The 17,946-nt window shown below is 29.6% G+C and overlaps 1 protein-coding gene across 1 annotated transcript in view; it reads left to right on the forward strand.

Annotated features, from left to right (window-relative positions):
• Positions 1-17,946, forward strand: part of side-IV (sidestep IV transmembrane protein) — a 592,042-nt gene that overhangs the window by 479,991 nt on the left and 94,105 nt on the right. The window contains exon 6 of the mRNA XM_088190337.1: positions 889-1,097. Coding sequence (XP_088046463.1) covers positions 889-1,097 — 209 coding nt within the window. The remainder of the gene's footprint in view (positions 1-888; positions 1,098-17,946) is intronic.

Consider the following 17,946-nt stretch of genomic DNA (forward strand, 5'->3'; position numbering starts at 1 on the left):
TTGCGAGACGATGCCTTTTGCATCTCTTCAGAATAAGGAAACGGACGAACGAATTTTTCATCATTATTAAGGCCGAGATTAATTAAAACTGTTGTGCTTTTTCTTACTAGAGAGTCTGTGACCATTTTCATTTGCGAGAGATGAGCAATGTCGGATAGTTTCAAACAACGAATTGACAAGTGCACAAAAGAAAACTTTTGCGCTTTTAGTTTACGTCGCAAGATTGTGACTTTTAATATTGCTGTATATATTTAAATTCTAGACTGTCTCTCAATGTTAAACATTAAACTCAAATATTATTGATTATCAACTTAAATGATATAGTTATTTATAATTAATTATTGTGTTTCGTGGTCGAGTGGTATGACTTTTGCAGAGAGTTAAACACAGCTGCTTTAAAATAAATATATTGGCGAGTCTTCACCAATCCAGTAGTGATCCGTGTTTTCCGAAAGTTACATATTTTATAATGATTCTTCGAGCCTATCGCGTTGGTACGCTTTACTTCCAATTCGTCGCTCTATGAAAGCTTAAGTTTAAAGGTGGCCGTCCGATAATTACAAAGAATAGTTCAAACAATTGCATCGAACAAGGCCAATTGTATTATTTTAGTGTATCGAAGCATTTAAAAAAAATAATTATGTTCTGAAATGCCAATATCTAATGTTTTTTTAAGACATACCATTGTGCTTTTGCAGTTAATGGTTATTATTAAAACCAATATACATTTTTTATGAAAAATAAAATTGATTGTAAAATATATTAATTATGTCAAGCCACCTCCTTATGTGACGTTTAACCAACTTTTGATTTTTGCTCGACCGGATGCGCAGTTTGCGTTTATTACACTGAAACATAAGTATTAATTAAATATTTTTTTATTTTCAGCTTCGACGTGAGAAATCGCCAGTTTGGCCAGGCCAAGTTATGGTCTTCGCCTGCAGGCTTCGGATCTAGGGCCTATTTTAGGGCTTCTGCCGCGCCTGCGCATTTGCTGCTCGATGACATTAGAGCAACAGATGCAGGAGTTTATAGATGCAGAGTCGATTTTAGAAATTCGCCAACGAGAAATCTTAAAGTCAACCTTACAGTGATCAGTAAGTAATCCAATTTATTTTATTTTTACTTTGTCAAATGCATACAAAATAATATGATACTATATATTATTTTCCTATACGACAATGCGATATTACGAAATCGCTTTAGTATTCTTCTTGCAACTTTAAGAAGCAAGGTTAAAAGAAATATTTAGTTTTTTGATTATTTTTTATTTATTATCAGTAGTTATTTATTGCATAATAAAAAAATGTGATTCCGTTTATAATATAAAGTTTCATTAAAGCGAATCAAAGTATCGTGACTTTTTCGCGCAAAAGTTTATTAAAATTTTAAACTTAATAATGAACTTTGCTTTTTTTATGTAAAAAGGCACTATTTTTCTTTTTACTTCAGTTATTATATTAAATATTTTGCTTTACGTTTTTTAAATACGTGAATTCAATCGTTTTTTATATATAAAAAGAATTAAAATTCCAATTAAAAATAGTAAGCTCTAAGCTTTTTAATAAAAGCTTTATTAGATATCAAACGATCAAGTATGTACGTACATAAAATAGCTACTTGTTTTATTAAAAATGTTATGAAAACTCATTAAAATTAAGCAAATATTTTTCATAAGAATTATTTGATAATATCATAATTTTCTAAATTTATCTTAAAAATAATAAGTTAATCTTGCGTGAATAAATACAAGTACAATTTTAATTATTTTTTTGGAGTAAAGTTCTTATGCGAAACAGCATATTGATCAATACTGATACAAAATAGTAAGCATAATGCATATCCTTAAAACGGAGACTTTCAGAGCAATCCTTGCGTATAATTATTTTAAACATTATATATTATTATGTAAACATATGTCACATCTATTATATCTTCTCAAATAACCTTTCTCAAGAAAAATCTTTACATTATTGTTCTCATTTCTTGAGAGTAATATTATATATTTAAATATATTATTTTTACATGGAATTTTCAAATAAGAAATCATAACCATTCTCTATATTTTCATATTATATGTGTTATTTGAATAAGATACGCATTTTTCAAGCATTATCAAAATTAATAAAAAATAGCAAAAAAAAATGTCTTGGGAACTAGCCAAAATAGTTTCAGTATGTTTAGATTAACAAAAAAATATTTATAACATGAGGCTTGAAATAAATGAAATTTTAAAATAAGGTTGTTAATAAATTTTTCAGTTTAATGTAAAAATACAGCAGATTTAAAAGATTAGAAATGTCATGTTTATGATTAAACCTAATTATTATAAATTATAAAAAAATAATTATACAGTATTAACTTTATTCATTATCTATTGACAAGGTTCAGAAACATTCATGAAGTAACAGTCTAAATTTTAGCTCAAATGCTTTTTCACTGAATTTATTAGTACCCAATAATGTTATTTTTTTCCCCTCAAACTAAATTGTAAACGATTTGTCTTTATAATTTTAATATATATATTTTTAATATGAAAGCTTGAATGTAATTGGATAGGTAATGACTTAAAAACAATAAAAACATGCCCCTAAATTTGTGACACAAAGTTCCAAGTATTTTGGATATATCTTAAAATTTTATGATTTGCACTCTATTGTATAAGATTTACAAAGACTGTATATATAATTCATAATAAATTAATAATTTAGATAGTTTATAAGCACATCGCTTCTCTTATTTTGATTATTAATATGAAGCAGTTTTTCTTCAATAGAATAATATTTTTTTCTTTAATAAAAAGTAAATGTGTTCTATTATTCTCAATGACAACATATTTTAAATAATATTTATTAGTAAATAAATTACTGTTTGTTTCAATTTTAGAAAGTTCTGGTATATTATAGTAGTGGCTTACCTATTTTTTCTTTACATTAAAATTAATGTATTATATTACAAAAGTTTAAATTAAAATAAACGAGATAATTCGAAGTAATATAAACGTATATTTGCTGACACCTGTCGCGTATTTTATTGTATATTAAATTCAGACCTTCTTTATATTATTATTATAATATTTTTAATAAAAAATATATTTTTTCTGTACTCATTTTTTATAAAAATATAAATTTTAATTATTGTTCAAATATGTATGTACACGGGTAGGTACAATTTCAATTATTTATGTGAGCGCATGTATATTTTCGAAATTTCTACCGCATCTAAAACCCGGCCTTAAATTTAATGAATACAAACAAACCGACATATTATTTTACATAAAATATGTACATGTATAATTAGAAAGACACTTGTCGAACCGGCTAACAAGCGTTCGCCTGGACGCCTTATAAAAATTCGCATCGAAAAAATTCCAAGAAAATTCTTACTCAAAACTCAATCTCGCCCTTATTGTGTGAAAATTTAATGACGACATAATATTTAAATCCTCGACGAGGGAGAAATTCTCAGCTCAAGCGAACGTAATAATGCGACATATTTTCCATACAATATTTTTTTTCCCTCGCCGCTCTAATGAAGAATATCACTGGCGGCCTACTTGGCTGTGAGGTCCCATTTCATAGGCACAAAAGGCCTGTATTATGGGGCCGAGGCGCGCTTTCATAAAGCTGAAATTTTCTGGCACAGCCTTCATGATGGTTACTTGAAGAGTTCCACTGGGCCGTCGTCCGACGGCATTCAAAATGAAACCGTCGCGCGGGATTATGAATAGTGCGGGCCTGGCAAATTAGACCGAACAATCGGGTTTATATGACAAATTTGTGTGTCGTGAGTATAAAAAGGGTTTATATGTGTATATAAATCTCCTCATATTTTTTAATAACATATATATAATGAGATTCAAACGTTTTAACTATGAATAAGATTTTATTTTTATAATTTATATAACATATACAACAAAGTAGCAAAAAATATTTATTATAATTTAAGCTGTGAGTTAGATTGAAAATTATCGATTGACATTTAGTCAATTATCAACTGAATTTCAACTAATACTTACAATACAGAGTCTCTGTATTATAACTATTAGTTAAAGCCTCTGTCAGAGACTACATAAATAATTATGTATCGATCATCACTTTCTTTATAAGAAGGTGATAGATGATATTTTTCTCTGGAATTATTGTATTAGAAATATTGTATAACTGAGCATATATTTGTGATGCGATAAACTTGCTTTTCTTGAAAGCTAAGCTGTATAAACTATATCAACTGCTTGCATTAAATGTTAGTTTGAAGCGATTAAAGATTTTCAAGTAGCTGGAATAACTAGAGAAAACGATTTTATTTTTATAGCTTTTTCTTGAGCATTGAACTGATGGGTTAATTTCATGATAGTTTTTTTTATAAAAAGGAGTTTTACTTATTTTCATATATTTTATTATGGGCTTCCATTAATGTAAAATAATTTAATAGAATTTTTTGTAAAAATGATATGCACAATTGTTTTTGCGAATACAATTTTAGAATTTATACTTCACCGAATCATTAATCTAATATAGAGCGAAAACGCAAATATTTTTTTTTTGTTTATTCAGTTTAAGAAAATCACCTAAATTTCAAAAACTTAAAATAAATAACATCATGTAAATCTTTGCGTCTGAAAAAAGTGCAAAATAGTTTTTATGAATTTCTTTATATTTTAATGTAATAAATTTAAATAACTGCATTTTCTTAGTTTATGTTTAAAATATTAAATTTTAACATATTAAAAAAAACTGCATGAAGACAAATTAGACATAAAAATTATACAAAATCTTAAATACATATACAGTACTTAACATTAAAACTCTCGCTTAATAAATTCATTAAAAGTGCTTGATTTGTCGATAAATCCATTAAAAATTTTGTCAACTATTTTTAAAAAGTCGTGAAAATATTGTTGCATAATTTAATCTTTACAAATATTTTGTGTACAGCTGCAATATTTATATTAAACGATTTTGTCAGTATTTATCAATTATTTTATAGTTTGCTTTTTTATTTTTTTTTGTATGTAAATTTAATTTTCAGAGAATCGCCCTGAAATTCATACATATAAAAGTATCAGCTACATAAGCCAACATGTGTTTAAATTTTAGTAATTCAAATACCCCAATCAAATTATTTTAAGCTGTGTGACTACAGTTTAATTTCTGAAATATGACTAACCTTTATGATAGCAGTTATTAATGTGTTTCTTGTGGACGATTTATTGCCTTAAAAAATAAGAATGGTTTAATGAGTTGAAAAATACGCCGGAATATTTTTATATATTTTTTTAATAAAATTTACAAAATTAAACATTACCGCTTTTTGCCTCCCATTATATCCCGTTTTCACGCAATTGCTTACTGCCGACTTAATTGTGAGGAACAATTTCGGGTTCAATATCCCTAAAGCCGTGAAATTACTCGATTTACATGTGTTAAAAAGCATACCGCGTTCTCGTTCGACGAAATGCCGAGATAACCGAATATCACATCCAGCACCTAGTTCCGGAGACGAAAAAACTGGGGATATACAGCCTGAAAGCACCGCGGGCCGCATGAATTTTTATAACGCCTTAATTACGGCCAACGGATCTCCTCCGCGGCAAAAGAATCGCATTAGCATGTAAATAGACCTAAATAAGGTGTAAAAACTCATTCCCGACGAGCCAATTCATTAATATTCAATAGTTCCGCGCTCGGTCGTAACAAGGTTAAAATAAAACGTCGCCGGAGAAAAAATACGCGAAACGGGACGCTGGCGAAAAAATATTTGCGTTTTAATTTGGTCGGGAAAACACTTCAAAGGTTCATATTTCATATATAGGATGATCTAATAAGAAGTTTACATTTAAAATTAAATTTAATAAAGAAAGATTAATTGTAAAATTTATATATAATTATAACACCGCATAGTAATTTTGTTAAATTATGTTCGATAATATTTAATAAAAATAATTCTGGTCAGACTTTTGCGTATACTCGAACACATTTCATATGGACTTTTAGGGTTGTAAAAGACCTTAATTAATTACTCTAGATATTATTCAAAGTGTTAAGAATATCAATGGATTTAATGTGATGATTATTTAAATCTCGAAGAGTCGCGAAAAAAACAGTTGCAAAAAAAATGGATTATTTGTGCTGCAGCGAAATTGCATTTCAAATAAAAGTCATGTAGCAGCGTTCTGGCTCATATAATATATGAGAAAGATAACGTCATAAATCACCTTATACTACTTTATTAATCTAAATGATTTGGGAAGTAACTCTAATCCCTTTTTATCTAAAAAATATCTCAATATCTGTCGAAACTTGGATTTTATAATTTGGGAAACGATGATTCACTACCTGCTCGCTCGTAGACGAAGTTTTAATATAACGATTAACTTAAAAAGTGCACTCTTTCGTTTTTTATCTGTATAATGGATACCGTTTAGGTGGTTATTTATTTTGTAATATTCGAAATGCATATATACAAAGCACAGATAATATTTTTAAAGCATTTTATTTTGGTATTGACTTCATTTTTTAACACAATTTTTGCAAATTTAATAATTTGGTAATCGTTCAGTAAAAAAAATAGTTTTGAACATTGCTCATAAGATGCATGGATCGACCATACTTATTACCAAGTATTTCAGGAGCAGTTTTTTGTAATTGAAAAATATATTTTATATGAACTACTGATACCAAACTAGTGAATTAATCGCTAATATTTTTACTAGCCTTGTATATATATATGTATATCTACTTTCGGAATAACCTTCGCTAATGAAAAAAACGCTCCCTTTTATATACAATTCATATGTAGTAAGCTTTGTTATGAATTATGTATAAACTTATATATCATCTGCGCACGCAACTTGTTGATACCTCATAAATATAGTATGAAACAAGTGTATATATCATCTTGATAAATTAATATGGAACGTGAAGGTTTAGCGGGAACAGTTAATAATCACCGAGATAGTTCGCGGTGGTATCCTTGATTCGTAATCTTCACGTGTATTGTTTGTTGAAGAAATTAATTGCTTTTGCATGAGTGGTTTACCTAAGCTCCCTTGCATTAAAACAGACACTGCCTGGATACGTATGTGTGTGATTTATAATACCTGATGTATCTATGTAGTTTCGATTAGTAACGTGGCAAATTTTCCGACGTTTCGCCGTTCCACGTAACAACGGTTTAATCTTGGTGAATTATGTCCGCGGGAAAAAGAAATAGCGTAATGGAAAGTGTCTTCTTGTGTGAAATATACGCGCTGGCAGTTGGGGAAAAGAAAAATTATGAACGGGTCCAAGTATGAAGGTCCCGCGGGACCTAAGCCGACACAGAACGTTATGAAAGAAAAAACTTTCGGGTATGTAAGCCTGCTGTAGAGTTAGGTATAGTAACTGGGATTTCTCGATTGAAAAATCAATATGAGCTTGTATATAGATCACCTTGTTTTTTTTTATATTGTGGCACGTATCCTTTTTGTTTAAGTGTTAATATATAAACACTTTTAATGCGATTGTAAATGCATGTATTTATTTTATGAGCTACATGCTTGTGTGCGTGCATCAGTATTTAATAGCCACATAAGCTCAGACACTTGAACTACGGTGATATGATGTAGTCTGGAGCGAAGCCATGCCATTCAAGTGGCTTTGTCCGTTTTATTACGTTTTCCACTGCAAAGGACACTTGGAGTTTGCCACTATGAAGGAGAAAATGGACATTTTCTTCTACCCTACGTAGAGAATAATTTTTATTATGATGTCCGCGCAATGACTCAGTTTATTGTCTTCGCCGCAAGGGACTCACGACCGAATTATTACATCGCCCTTTAGAGAATACGTACTAGGGATTATGATTCTAAGCACATCTCGACAATTTTAAAAATCGAGATTCTCACATAGATAAATTTTAGGAATTTCCAGTTCCAGTTTAATTAATTCGTTTTGTATGAATCTCAGTTCATTGATTTCCTAAATAATATCAGTGCATAATATAGTATGTAGTATATTTTTATATAATATAAATATACTACATAAATAGAAATGTAAATGCATTTTATAAATCCTATCATATAGAAAGAAAATATGTGAAAACATGAAAGCAAAAAATATTTTTTTGCACACACAACAAAGCTTTTCCTATAATTTGGCGTTATTATATTATTATATCTCCGTTGAATTGCAGATAAGAATGTTTGTGGGTCAATTGCATTGCATGAAATGGAAGTCGGATTGTCTTTTAGGGTGTCGAGTTGTATTATTGTCGGCTGCAATGTCTTTGAAGCAGCTGGAATTCATAGCAATGTGCTCACGTGATGATATCTAGACAATCCACAGATCTTTAAAGATTGATGGTGACAAGTTGGAGGTTATAACTGCTATTTCTTAAATTAAAAATACCAAGGAGATTATAATAAAGATAAGAGTCAACAAGCTAATCGTTGTGAGACATTTGCATCACATAAAAATATTATTATTATGAAGTTTTGACTGCTCTCCAATTGTCAGCCGCCAATCAATTGAAATGTGTTTTAAGAGTTTCTTTGAGTGCAAGGCAAAATCACGTGCCTTTTTGCATCGATTGGTAACTGAACATAAAATATGGGTTATCTACAACAATGTGACAGGAAATAGACATTGGACGATACCGCCCCATTAACCATCCCGAAAGCAGAAATCCGTCCAAAAATATAGTCGCTCGCCATTAGCTCCTATACTTGTTTAAAACTGTACCACAATAAATTTAAACCAGTCGAGTCGAGTACATTTATATTTTTCTAAAGTATAATAGTTCTAAAGTACCCTTATAATAGCAGCATTAATCACATATTTCCTATATTTTTTATATTAAATATTGAAAGATATTTTCCAGAAAATCTAAGGATAGAATCAACAATATGCTCTTTAGTCCTAAAATGAAGAAGGAAGAGGGCTTTAAATCTGTGAAATATTTTTTCGAATCCGAAGATTATTTACGTTCGTCGCAAACTTATAATGAATCTTTCCGTCAGCGGCGGTTCGGGGAATCGTTTTCGAGCACTTTCCAAGTTGTTACCGAGCACCCTCATATTTTTCTTTAATTATGAACTTTCCACCGCGGCGGGTGTTGACTCGTTATACGCACACCCTTGTCAAGAAGACTCCTCCTCGCCCAAGGGTCCACAAAAGCTAACCGACCAACCCTCACCTTGCACTAGTTATGGCCCAGGAACAAAGGCATTATGTAATTTTGTATTCAACCCAAATCATGTAATATGGAACAGAAGTGAAGATGTTTATCTGTTCAATATAAATAATTTTGAATTAGGTCACTAAGGCTTTGAATGAATCAATTTTAAATTTTGATGATAACAATATTATCAAAAGGTATGTAAATTAGTTAACTTTCTAATTATCAACGTCACTTCAAGGAAAAATATTTTTGCGATCCTATTCTTGGTATCAGTGTTGACTTAATTTATTTTTAACATTCTATATTAACTTAAATTAATAAAGGTCAGAAGAGCATAGCATTTTTATTTACTAAATTTTAAAACTTGTATTTTAGAAACGTATAATACAATAAACTATTTATATTAATTTAATAACATCTTTTTTTTAATTCCTGGCTTTGGATGCAGTTAATTAAGCATCACGTATTTATAATAAGTCTAAACTCACCCAAATAAAAAATTTATTCATGTATTTAATATGCTCTCTGTGGTACCTATTTTAACGTGAAACATCAACAAAATGACACTAATCTAATAATAATCAGCTTTAAAAGTCACATGACTCTTATTTTATTATAAAATAAACAATTATTAAATTGTATAGTATTACTAAGTGTCTTTGCAAATAATTTTACTGTCCAGTAATTAAAAAAAAAACATTTATATTATGGCTAATTAAACTAGCTTATAACAAAATAATGGTTTTTATTCAATGTTATAATTTTAATAACCATTATATATACATATGTCAAAGAGATAAACAGACACCTTCACGTCACCCCTCTTTATTTTGAATACAATTACTTATAAAAATGTAATATACATATGTGTATGTATTTTCTTTAATTTAAAGAAGCAAAAAATATATTATTTCACTCTTAATTTAGCAAAACATCTCATTGGTTTTTTCTCTTTGACTTTTATTCAATGCCTTTTTTATTTATTTCTGAAGAATAACGATTTTTTAAACTACATAAAATCTACATAAAATAGGCTTAATGAAATTTATTTATATTTTTGTTGCATAAAGAGTTTATTAAATGAAATAACTGTAACTATGATTAACCTGTATATTTTTAACCGAAAAATTATATAAAAAATTATGTCATACTTGAATTTTAAAATATTTCTAACTGTAAAGCATAATTTTATAATATTACGGGTAACCTTTATACCGTGATATTACATACATACATTTTATGCCAAGGTAGCGGGGTTTTTTACTCAAATCAAAAGTTAAATTATAAATTTTGATTCAGTTGTAATTGTAAGGCACGTGTAAGCTCTTTTGCTTATTTTTTCTCCTCCTTCCATCCAGAATGGATCCGAGATTAAAGTGTATGGTATAATTTCTCGTTTATTACGTGACACGAGTGTAGGAGCAGGGACGCTGCGATATAAATGAAAAACGATACACGTTAATAACCATATGAATGCGGACCTTAAAAAGGTTGTACGTACGAGGGTCTTTGGAGGACGTTTTTCAATAGGGGACAGTCGCATTCATATATTCAGTCGACTTAATACGCACATGTGAAACGAATATTATGATTGCTTCGTAGAGAACGTGGTTGATAGATTTGCCATATCGCTTTTCATAACAGCAATTCATGAGTGAGTTATTAATCAAAGTATAGAGGAGTACTTCGAATCAATGTTATGACAAAATGTTTGTGTATCTCTTTGACGTGCCTATTTATATGGAATAATTTTGTAATATGTCAATTGCTAAAAAATTTTATGTTAGTAAGTATTTAAAAGTTAGTTAATTTTATTCATAATTTAGTTTACTTCGTAAATGATATTTAATAACTTCCAAGTCCCTATTTATCTAAACAATTTGTACGCTTCTTTTATCAAAACAGTTACAAGTAGACATCGTATATACTAATTTTTAAAAAGCCTTCAAAAAAGTAATTCATTATTATAAAAAAATGTAAGAACTCCGTTGCTCAGATGATCTATCTAACTTGATTATTATCTAATTATTTGAGCGATCGCACACTTCGTAACTTAATGAGGCTGATTGTCGAAAGAATAAAGAGTTTTTCAAAGGTCCAATTAGGGCCCTCTGCTCTTCCTGTTTATTTTACTAATGGCATAAATAAGTAGCTACAAATTTTAGTTTTACTATGTTTGTCGATAGTTTAAACATGCTTAGCTGCATTTGGTCCGCTATGGGTCTTTCTCTTTAAATATCAATTTACATACATATGTAGTATCAATCTGCTCTTAGTGTCAAAAACTGTCATATTATGTAATTTTCCTAATCTTAGATTAATTCTAAGATATTGCTAAGAATGTTTTGTCTGAAAAAACTTTCACTAAAGGTCTTGAGATCTCTTTTGAAAGCAAGTGCAGGTTCTCTCTTGACGTAAAAGACATCTGGGAAAAATCTTCCATGACGCTCGGTTTTGCTTTTGAATTTGAGAGATCCGTAAAAAATATTTTAAAATCAAACTCATTCTACCCAAAAATAATCCTAAATAAAATCCCAAAAATATTTTAAAGTCAAACTCTTTCTACCCCCTAAAGCACATGCAAATCCAATATTTTAAAAAATTTATTACTAGAATAATATATTTCAAGTCCTTGTTATATTTATTGTCATGTAAATATGACATAGACGTAAGTTTATATTTAAATGGTGATATATCCACATATATGGCATCGCTCACGTTGTGTGAAGTGACTCCAAGCGGATGAAGTTTTCCGGTAAATGAGGCCAGGACGCCTCTCCTCATTAGGTATTTAAAACGACGGCTCTCCTCCATCTCTCTCTCTCTCGTTCTTGGATGCTTTACTACGAGTCTAAAGTCGACCCGGAAGAATGAGAGAGATGTATATAGAATGTGGAGAAAGAAGAAAATAAGGTGAAAGATGGGAAGAACGGTGCGTGGAGATTTAATGAGATGCCATTTGTTGTGCGACGTCGCGCGACGAAAAACTCCCAACGTTAACGTGCATTACTTACTTTTCGGATCGAAATTTGCTCAAAATTTGTACGCAATTTGCGCGAAATTTGTGTTTGACAAATAGGCGCGCTCGTAAATAATGCGATATTTAGATTTTCGCTCTTAATTTGTCACAATTTATCCAAGAAACCCGTCTCTTAGCAAACATGTCTTGGTAAAAGATGATTGTTATTGATTAGAGAACGTCACGAGTGATGATAGTTGGAAATTTCTGTAACACGCTTTCATTTCTGTGAAGTGTTGACATACATAGAGGCTAAAAAATGATATTTCAGGGGGTATGTATGTAATTTATGCATAATACAAATCCGCTTTTTTTTTAATCTAGTCTATTCATACGCCATTCATTCACAGTTAATGTTTCTCATTTCTTAAGAAATTGTGATTTTTGACATATAAAAAAATAAATGTTATACACAGTATCTATTTATATTATTACGATTAATATCTTTATCATATATTATATATAGAGAATATTTTTACTTTTGGGTCAATATTTATAAATAAAATATTAAAGAGCGTGAAGAATGGGATGACATCTATTTAAACATACGAGTACATTAATAATAAATTATTAATTTATTACAAATTTCTATGTGAGATAATAAGTTAATTCTGACCCTAATATTGTATGTTTAATTAACTTTTTATTACATGACGTTTTTCTCGTATTTTAAAAAAAAAACAATCTTATCGTATGATTTATATAGCATTTACATTAAACTATTAACTCTCATTTCTTTTAGCCATACGAACGAACCCTACCTGAAGACTTTTATATAGTCGCTAATAAAAATTATATTGTCAAACAATATTTTTAAAGCATTTTCCAGAAATCCCTGAACTTTTTCTCACTACCTGCTCTGGCTGCAGCAAGGGTGGCAAGCTTTTTTGAAACAAATTATTTTTGGACGGTAAGCAGATTACGAACGGACGTTTTTTGGGTTAAACCAGACTACGCGTTATCTTTTTTCAAGGCGACATATATTTAATATTATTTTCGATTTATTTAGTGTACCTTGTGACTTAAGCTGTTAAAAGCTTTCCACGATGGAGTCACATTTTTAATGATATAGCATTAGCTAATCTCTCAAATTGCGATTAAAAGAGTGATTTAATTCATAATCCAGACATTAAATTTATAAAAAAAAGCATTTTGAATTTTTCTAAAAATGAGAATAAATTCTATTTAAAATAGTATCAACTATTATTATTTTCTCTCTCATATTATTAGTAAAATACGTCAATAAGTATACAATTTTTTCTGTTTTTTGAAGATCTTAAACAATCAAAACTGCAAATAATAAGATGTAGATGATAATTGACTTTATTTTTTTTTAAATGTTTATAAATTAATCATTGGTTCTATGCGAATCTATAAGTTACCAGTTTTGCTTAAAAATAAATCTAAATATGCTGCATTTTCATAATCTCATGGTATTTGTCTAACAGTATACTTTAAAATACAAATTATTTATTCTAAATTTAGCAAAAAGCAGCAACTGGATCAGGTGATTTTATATCATATTATTTGTAAATCTTTGTTTTTTACACATAAATCCACATGGTATTTAAGTTTTCTGGATAATCGTGAATATGTTCTAATTGTGAAATTCGCCTAAATGTTAATCACTCGTTCGATTAATGAGAGTTTATTTAAAAAACGTCATAAAAAATAAAATATTGTATTATATTCATAATTTGCTGCTTTACTTAAAATATAGTACTAAATTTTTGCCTCTACGAAACGGTTTAGATTAAGCTATAATTTTCTAAAAAATTAAATCTTTTTTAAAAGATTTGCTTATGATCTAAGTTAAATTTTACTATATAAAAAAATCTGCAGTGAATTTTAAACAGTTTCTTTCAAATGATAATTTTACATTTTGTCTCAATAATGTGACTTTTTGCCACCGGATTATAAAAATATATATAAAGATTTTTTATAGCTTTTGTATGTGAATGTTTTTTTTAATTTGTTATTAATAAAAATATATGTAAGCATATCAAATAAAAATAATTATAATCAAACTTATATTTTTGCACAACATAATTTAAATTCATTCAATAAAGCTTTTATAATATTCAATACTTACTGTTTTAACATCTTTAAAATTACACAGTAGCATATTATTTTATCTGACTAAAACAGTACGTTATAAACAAAATTTCCTTTGGCACTTGCAAGCCTGCAAAAAATCTTGTCAAATTTGCGAAACAAATTTAAAAAGAGAAACTCACAAACGCTTCATTATAATATCAAATATCATAGTGAACGTTGTACAAAAATTATAATATACAAAGTAGGGAGAGAAACAGCCCTTCTGGCACATCTCAAAGTTGAGTGTGCGATTCCGCTCTCGCCGGAAAATTCCGAAGTAAATACAAAAATAAAAATTGCCTTAATTTCTTCTCGGCAACAAAAATTAATTTTGTCAAGGTCCACGGTTGTTTGGAAGGAAGGGCGCGGAACAATTTCCAGAGAAGTTGAGAGCGTCTCAGACCTTAACGACCTCCTTCTTCATGAAGAGTGTATATTATGTACTTTATAACATGACTTGTATATTTAAAAAAAAAAACATAAAAAATCATAATAATCACTTTTTATATAAAAAGTGAAAATCCATAGTCTACATACAAATAATATTTAATAAGTTGTAAAATATAAAGTAAATTAGACGTCAGTTGTGTGATTTCAGAATACATAATTACAATAAATTATCTTTGATTATGAATCTTGAACTTTTCCTATTCTAAAATCATAAGTTATTTATATCCACCCTATACGTACGTGTAAATGTTGCAGTTACAATGTAAACAATTCGATATTCACTTGCTCAAGTTATCCGACCGGCAAAAACCCTTTTCTCATACAGCGCTACAATTTGCCGGCTGCACGGAGCATACATGTTTCATTATCCCGTGTTTTTTGTTCAACTGCCGATCGTTCCGAAAACAATTCCATTCCGTATCATGAATACATCGATTCCGGGATAACAATAAACCGGTACCCGGCGAGTCGTTACGGGACCCCGTGAAAAGGCGTCGGCGCAGGTGCTACGTGATTCCGTATGTACTACGTGAAACGTACACTTCGGACCGGTGAGCTTTCTTCGCTGAGCTTTTCCCGTGCTGCATTCCCGATGCGAAATCGCCATTTGATGTCCAACCCATTACGTTTTGTATCGGAAAAGCGCCGTTATATGTTTATTACCGACGATTTATTCGCAGACGGCATCAAATGCACGTTTAAGACGTCCATTACGAGCGACGCTAAACCGCAAAGACTTAATGGCAACTATCATCAGGTATTGCTCAATTTAATTCTAATGCTATGTCATTTGTAGATATCGATTTAGAGTTATTGGCAATAATATATAATCTGATGTAAAGGTAATTTAAAATATATTATATAGGTGCATATTATAAACAAGACTTACTTGCGATTGACGATTATATGGCTAATGTCGTTCTTCTTTTGGACTCCTATGATAATATTTTTGTTTATGAGCAACGTTCCCTCTAATTTTTCTATTGTGTGTGCGGATCTTCGATGCATCTGTGCAGTGGCGGTGCGATAAATTTACACCCCCCCCCCCCCCCCATAAATACATACAATTTTTCATTAAAATGTATATTTATTAGTCACAGTGATTTTATATAATAACAACACTAACAAAGATAATTTTTGAAATAAATAAAAAAGAAAAAAAAATATTCGTTGATATAATATAATAAATACTAAACTTTTAGAATTTTCTTTTTATTTTTTATTGAATCTATATATTTGTATGTTGTGTTTTTTTTTTTCAAAATAAACATTTATAAAAATGTAGTTTTTTCACTTTTATTCAAAATTATTCTTATTAAATTTTCAACTACGTAAAAAAATCTTTCTCCGAATTTTGTCGATTTCTATTGTACCTACTTTTTTAAACGGAATAAATATACTAATGGACCGACCCTAGGAGATTCAATGCTCCAAAGCAAAAACACTAGAAAGTAGGTAATTAATTTTATGAAAATTGCATAATATTCTTACCCAATCGCTTGGCACTATATCACATTGGGGTTCAGCCAGTCAACCAATTTGTTGCACAATTTAGAACACAATATATATTTTATGAATTAGCGTATTGAAAAGATTATATTATTATTACAAGTGTTTATTATTAATATTATTATTAGTGTATTGAAAATATTATATTATTATACAATGAACATATAAATTATTTATTATTTTTTTTCAATAATTATTTTTTCTCTCTTCTGTCCGTTCTATCGACCCAATATTTATAAACCACATTTAAATCAACATTTTCCCCGGATGAAATGTATGACTTTATTCGTAGTAAACATTCTAAATGTTCTACTTCCATTCTATTTCTTGATCTTGATTTAATTGCATTTATTAAACTAAATCCTCGTTCACATTCAGCGCTTGATGCCTGAAAGGTTCCACAAATATCTAGTAAAACTGATATACAATCAAATTGATCTGAATCACTATGTGCAAAGGTTAATAAATCGGCAAATGTTTGAATCGAACCAGTCTTCACTTTCTCGGCAACTATAAATTTAAGATTACAATATTGTTTATGCATATTTTCGATTGTATCTTTGTCAGTAATTTGTAATAATTGAGTATATTTAAATATAAGTCTGTCTAATTGATCCTTTCCGTATTCAAACTCTTTAGCTCTTCCTATTGCGGCCTGATCGAAAGCACGCTACTCCAATAATTCTTCTTCTGGAAATCGCATTTCTAGATGATCACAGAGCAATTGGATGAATCTCAAAATCGCGGTTAAATTTATATCGCTGCTATTTAATGATAATATATTTTTCACATCTTTGCTCCAATGAACTACTTCACTTAAATATTGAGCCCTTAGTTGATTAATTTTAGCTTTTGCAAATTGAGTGGCCTCTATACTTGTTATATTGCTCCTTTGAAAATATTTGTACATTGATGATAGTTCACCCAAAACATCGTTCAAAATCATTATCGAGACGTGAATTTGAGGATCTTTCAGCATTTTCAAGCAATATTTGTTGATTGGGTCATTATACTTGTCCACTTGTTCTGTGCAATAATCTATTAAGACATTATAATTACGCACAAAAGCGCTAACTGCGAAATGCCTCGATAGCCACCTAACTTCATTAATTGGTCGAAATGAAACAACATCACTTTCCATAAATTTAGATAATTCTTCAAATTGGCCTTTTCTAACAGATGACCTGCTGAACATTGTATAGGTTGTTTTTAATAAAGTTTCAATATCCTGCATTATTGAAACTTGTTTCCAGGCATCATCGATTCCTAAATCCTCTCTGTGAGCTACGCAATGTTGTTCTGTTAAATGGTTTATTTTCCGCTTCAACATAGCTGCTACTCCATTCTTTTTTCCAAGCATTACTGCAGCTCCGTCTGATGTAAACATAACCATATTTTGTATATTTATTTCATTGCAACTATAAAATTTCTCTAGGGCTGAAAAAATGCTATTGCTATCACAAGAACACAATTTTATTATTCCCGCAAAAATAGTCTTGTAATTCATCCCATATCGATATTTGACGTACAAAATTAGTATTTTTTGTACAGATATATCCGTACTTTCATCAACAATTAATGTATGAAACCGAGACTTTCGAAATTCGTCAAAATATTCCTTTTTAATGACTGCATTAATGCATTCGACAAATTCAAACCCATAATTTTTACTTCGCCAGCTTTCGGGAATATCTGTGTATTTAGATACA

Source organism: Plectrocnemia conspersa, unplaced genomic scaffold (genome assembly GCF_051122295.1).
Source record: "Plectrocnemia conspersa isolate PC_06_02 unplaced genomic scaffold, ASM5112229v1 ptg000008l, whole genome shotgun sequence".
Lineage (NCBI taxonomy): Eukaryota > Metazoa > Arthropoda > Insecta > Trichoptera > Polycentropodidae > Plectrocnemia > Plectrocnemia conspersa.